At 45.7% G+C, this 5273-nt stretch overlaps 1 protein-coding gene across 2 annotated transcripts in view; it reads left to right on the top strand.

Moving 5' to 3' along the window:
* The window catches only part of PRKAG2 (protein kinase AMP-activated non-catalytic subunit gamma 2), a 21867-nt gene that overhangs the window by 11428 nt on the left and 5166 nt on the right, over nucleotides 1-5273 (top strand). For both annotated transcript variants that reach the window (XM_023521789.1, XM_023521790.1), the window contains one exon: nucleotides 907-1053. In XM_023521789.1, coding sequence (XP_023377557.1) covers nucleotides 907-1053 — 147 coding nt within the window. The remainder of the gene's footprint in view (nucleotides 1-906; nucleotides 1054-5273) is intronic.

The following is a 5273-nucleotide window of genomic DNA, read 5'->3' as shown; positions in this document are numbered from 1 at the left end:
TAGTAACTGTATTTCTAACATTCATTGGCTTAGCAGTGAATATTAGTAGCATTTTATAATTCTTTTCAGTCCATGTTTAGCTTGTCCATCACTACACCATATGTATATATTTTCAATGGTCCTGTTTCTGTGAGGGAGACGTTATTCCGCCAACAGGCACGTGCTTAGCACACACGTGAACTTGGAGGTCCCTGGGCACGTACATCCCGTGGTGTGATGATTGGGGACACTGTTCTAAAGAAGACAACAGCAAATTTGTTAGAGTTGTGCGAAGTCCTGTTTTTTAATCCCTAGTTTAAATCTACTGGCTTGATTTTAGTGCTATCTCTTTCTATCTGATGCTTTTTTCCTCATTCATTGTAAATGCACTTCCTTAGAGTTTTATGTTATTTCTAAGGGAACTGAAACTTGAATAGCCCCAAAGAAGCACACCATTTTTTTTTTTTTTGCCATAATACTGACCCCTGCATTAAATATTCTGCATCTGTCTCAAACCTTTTTTTTTTTTCATGTATTCTAATAGACACCAAAAATATGCTTACTGGAATTTGGTTGAGTGGGACCTGCTAAGATTAATCAGAACCCCGAGTTCACTGATGCAGATTCCTTAGCCCTGGGGCACTGGGCACCCCGTTATTAGTCCACCAGGTTATAGAGCCCTCTAAGAATGGGGGGGATCTTTAAAAAGACTCGCAGTCAGAATTTAACAAGGTCGCCTCACGATCAAGGTACTACACCTTGTAAGTTTTAATTATTGATAAGATGGTGACAGCGGTGCTCACGGCATAAACCGGTACTAAATTAAGATAAGAAGTTATGTGCTTAAAAATCAGACTGCTTTAAACTACGAATTTGGTCACGAATGTGAATCGAAAGGAGATGACTCATTCTGTTACTTTCTTCCAGAACCTTGCTGCTGAAAAAACATACAATAACCTAGACATCACAGTGACCCAGGCGCTCCAGCACCGCTCACAGTATTTCGAGGGCGTCGTGAAGTGCAGCAGGCTGGAACTGCTGGAGACCATTGTGGACAGAATAGTGAGGGCTGAGGTGAGCAGGCTGCGCCCGATTCCTCCCCGCCCCCCGCCCCCCGCAATACTGCAGCAAGCACTGACTAGTGATGGCGCCTCAGGAACCCCCAGTGACAGGGACGGCCCACGAGGCCGCCTTCGAATTCAGTGGGACAGCACAGGGTCCCTGTTCCAGAACCTGGCATGTCCCTTGGCATATAGTAGGTCACCTGTGAATGTCCTTCGGATGGAATTGAATTTAGAAGTCCTAATAGCATAACGGAATCAAATAAACTGGTAAAATACATTCACAGTGTAAAAAACACATACTCGAGGAAACAAAAGTCTCGAGAATTTTAGGTCCCACCAGGATATTGTGAGGTTAAAGTTAAAAGTGCACAATTATATGGTTTTAACAAAGTGAATGATAAATCGTAAAATATATTCTGGTCTCTAAGTCATTTTCTCTCTTCAGCGTCTCTCTCTCCTGGTTTAGAGAAACAGTAAACGTCTAGTCACTCTGCCTCCTGCCCGTCAGGCCTCGGGCCCCATCGGACCCACTGCCTGTAGGATTTTCATGTTACTTTGCATGACATGCTGAATAAAAGATAAGTGAGATCATTTTAGAGCTTAGCTAGTACAGTATACCCAGTCCCCAAATCATTTTATTCCCTTTTTCATTAGACACGGAGAGAGTATTATCCTGTTCGTCACTCTTTGGGCCTGAAGGATGCACTACTGTTCCAGAAGGAACAAATCCTCGTTAGGCAAAATGAATTCATAATAAAAAGTCTGCTTTATTGCTTTTCATCATAAATGCAAAAGAATATAGTCCAAGAAAAGCACCCGATTCTATTTCGGGCTAATAACAGGCAAGCTTAGCCAGCTTCCTGAAAGGCACATGCGACGGATGTAGCGTGTCGTCGGAACGCAGTGCCCCCTCAGGAGGCTGCGGAGACCCACCCGGCCCGCTTCCCCAGTGTGCTCAGCCCACCCCGCCCTGGCCTCGTCCGACGTGGCTCCCCCAGCTTCGGCCGTCGCGGCTTTTAATGTGTTTCAGCAGAATCTCAACACGAAGTCTTTCCTTTTCTGCTTAAATTTAACGTTCATCACTACTTGTTTTTGCGCAGGGTTCTAACTGACTTAGAAATAGGTCTTCCCTTTTATTACTGTCCTTAGAATTATGTGCATAATTCAAAGCCATGTCATAGAAGACGTTGCTATGGAAAAACATCAGCATGTTGCTGGAAGGCCAGTGATGGGCTCTGTGTGTGTGTGTGTGTGTGTGTGTGATTCCGTGTGCTGATTCGCATGCAGCCACACGGAACAGAGGTGGGCACCGGCGCCACAGCGTTACCGGTGGCTGGTTACCGCGTGGCGGCGCTGGGCCGTGCCGGCGTGCTCCTGTGTGAGCACATGTTGCTGTCGGGTAAAAGAAAAAAGTACCTGGCTGGTCCTTTAAGTTCATCTGGTGAACAGAAATCTCACCGTAATGAGAAATAGATCATCGAGGAAAACAAAGATGTAATTGAACAGCTTTCTCAGGTTATCCATCTTGACAGTTTTCCTCATTAAAATAATTCCTTTCGCCAGATGACTCCTCGCGGTGGGGGGTGAGGGGACGGGGCCGAGACCAGTTTTTAGCTTCGGCATTGTTAGGAGAAGGGCATGCGGTATCAGCTGTGAATGTTTATGTTTTTTTCCCCCCTGAGTGATTTGCATGCAATGACTGTTTATTTATATGACACACGTCACACTGGCTTTTAGATACCTCATCCGTAAAGTTTAGACTCAGCCACAGACGCTGAGAAAATGTTTTGGTAGTCATTTCTGTCCGGCAGAATTAATTCTCCAGGTGACGTGGTCCCCCTGGCCCTTCAGTAGGTCACACGATGGTTACCGCTGACAACAGACTGTGTCCGGTATTGACTATGAAACGTGCTGTGTCCCAGACGGAAATCATCATTTTAATTAGTTGAGAACGGTGTTATATCATAGGATTATTGAAGAACCCAAGTTTTCTAAGAAACTTTTAAAAGAAATTTATGTCGATTGGCGCGAGGAAGATGACAGTGATTTTAACCTGAAGCAGGCCATGATGTCAAAAGCACGACCAGCGCAGTGACACTGGACACAGAACTGCGAGACGGTGGCACGAGGGCCCTGAACCCTGCCCGGGCCGAGAGCAGTCACTGCAGAGGGACCGCCAAGGGCGGCCCGGACAGCTTCCGACCAGACGAGAGAAGGGGAGCGAACAGGGGAGGTGGGGACACTGCAGCAGCAGGGTCGGGGTGCCCCCCGTGAGCCCACTGCCTGCCGGCCCCACCACCCCGACAGGGCGCCGGACACCTGCAAGGTCACCGCAGCGTGTTTCCAGCCACACTGCCCAGGCCCATCTTGGCTCCGAAAACAGGGAGCAGATAGGATCAGCAGGGTGTCACCGCACACATGCGGCCCTCTGCCCAGAGCCGCTCCAGGTGACTGCCCGCCCACCTCTGGCCAGCTTCCCAAAGCCACCTGGCACACACAGCCCCCACAGAGGTCGCTTCTTTTTAAGACTAAGAGAGCTATTTGTCTAATTCATATAAACAAACCTAGAAAGTCAAACAATATGAAAAGACAGAACGTCTCAAATGAAGACAGAAGGAAAATCCCCAGGGACCGGAAACCTCAAGGAAATGGAGATAATTTGCCGATAAAGAATTCAAAGAAACTCCTAAGGATGCTCCCCAAACTTGAGAGTGGAACAGAAAAAACTTAGGGAAGACGCTCCACAAAGAATTAGCATAAGAAAGAGCTAAGCAGTCAGAACTGAAGAATCCAATCACGAAAAACAGGCTGGAAGGACCCAGCAGCGATGCGGTGACACAGGTGACCCAGGATCTGGAAGAGAGACTAGTGCGAGCCAGGCAGGCAGAACAGCAAAAAGAAAAATTTCTTTTTAAATGGAAAAATGAAGTCACTTAAGGAACCCCTGGGAACAACGTCAAGGGCACGAACCTTCGCACTAGAGGGCTGCCAGAGGAAGAGAGAGAGGAACAGACTTTATTCAAAGAAATGATGGCTGAAACGTTCCTTACCTGAGAAAGGAAACGGACACCCAGGTCCAGGAAGCGCAGAGTTTTCCAAACACGAACTCAAAGACTCACCAATCCACATTCTAATTAAAACAGCAAAAGTTCAAGATGAAGAGACAGTTTTTAAGGCAGCGAGGGGAAAACAACCGGTTACAGACAAAGGAAACCCCCACAATGTTGTGGGGATTTCTCGGCGGCAGCTTTGCAGGCGGCTAGCGGGGAGCGGCCAGCATCAAGTGCTGAAGGAAAGGCACCTGCAGCGGGAATAATTTGCCCAGCAAGGTGATCGTCATTCGGAACCGAAGGAGAGAGAGTTTGGACAAGCAAAAACTAAAGGGGTTCATCGTGTTACGTGAGCCTTACAAGAAATATTAAAGGTTCTTTTTTAAGCAGGAAAGGAAAGTCCATAACCAGACATAAGAAAATACGAGAAAGGAAAAAAATCTCACAAGTAAAGGCAAATAATATAGCAATTCACACATTTCAAAAAGCCACTACAAAGGTAAAAAACTTAAATGTAAGACTCGAAATCGTAAAACTCCTGGAAGAAAACATAAGCAGTAACTCTTGGACATTAGTCTTAAAATTTTTTTTTTTAATGTCCCCTTGTGCAAGGGCAGTTTCCAAAAGAAGAACAAGTAGGACTACGTCAAGCTAAAAAGGTTTTGTAACAGCAAAGGAAACTGTCAACAAACCGACAACCTACCGAGTGGGAGGAGATATTCACAAACGATACATCCAATAAGGGGTTAATATCCAAAACACACAGAAACTCATACAACTTAACACATACACCAAAAAAAAAAAATCCAACTTTAAAATGAGCAGAGGACCCGAATAGACATTTCTCCACAAAGGGGACATACAGATGGAGACGGGCATATGAGAAAGATTCGCACCATCACCAATCGTCAGAGAGATGCAAATCACAACTATGATGAGATACCACCTCACACCTGTCAGAGTGGCCATTGTCAGTAAAGCAACAAACAACAGGCGTTGGTGAGTGTGGAGAAGGGGAACCCTCTGCACCGTTGGTGGGATTGCGAATCGGTGCAGCCACTCGGAAAGAAGTGTGGACTTTCCTCAAAATATGAAAAGTACAAATAGCATATGATCCAGCAATCGCATTTCTGGTTATTTTTACAAAAAAAAATAATAATAATTCAAAAAGATACATGCA

Source organism: Pteropus vampyrus, unplaced genomic scaffold (assembly GCF_000151845.1).
Source record: "Pteropus vampyrus isolate Shadow unplaced genomic scaffold, Pvam_2.0 Scaffold316, whole genome shotgun sequence".
Taxonomy (NCBI): Eukaryota; Metazoa; Chordata; class Mammalia; order Chiroptera; family Pteropodidae; genus Pteropus; species Pteropus vampyrus.
The sequence above is the reverse complement of the archived record's forward strand: the minus strand, read 5'-3'. Positions and strand labels throughout refer to the sequence as shown.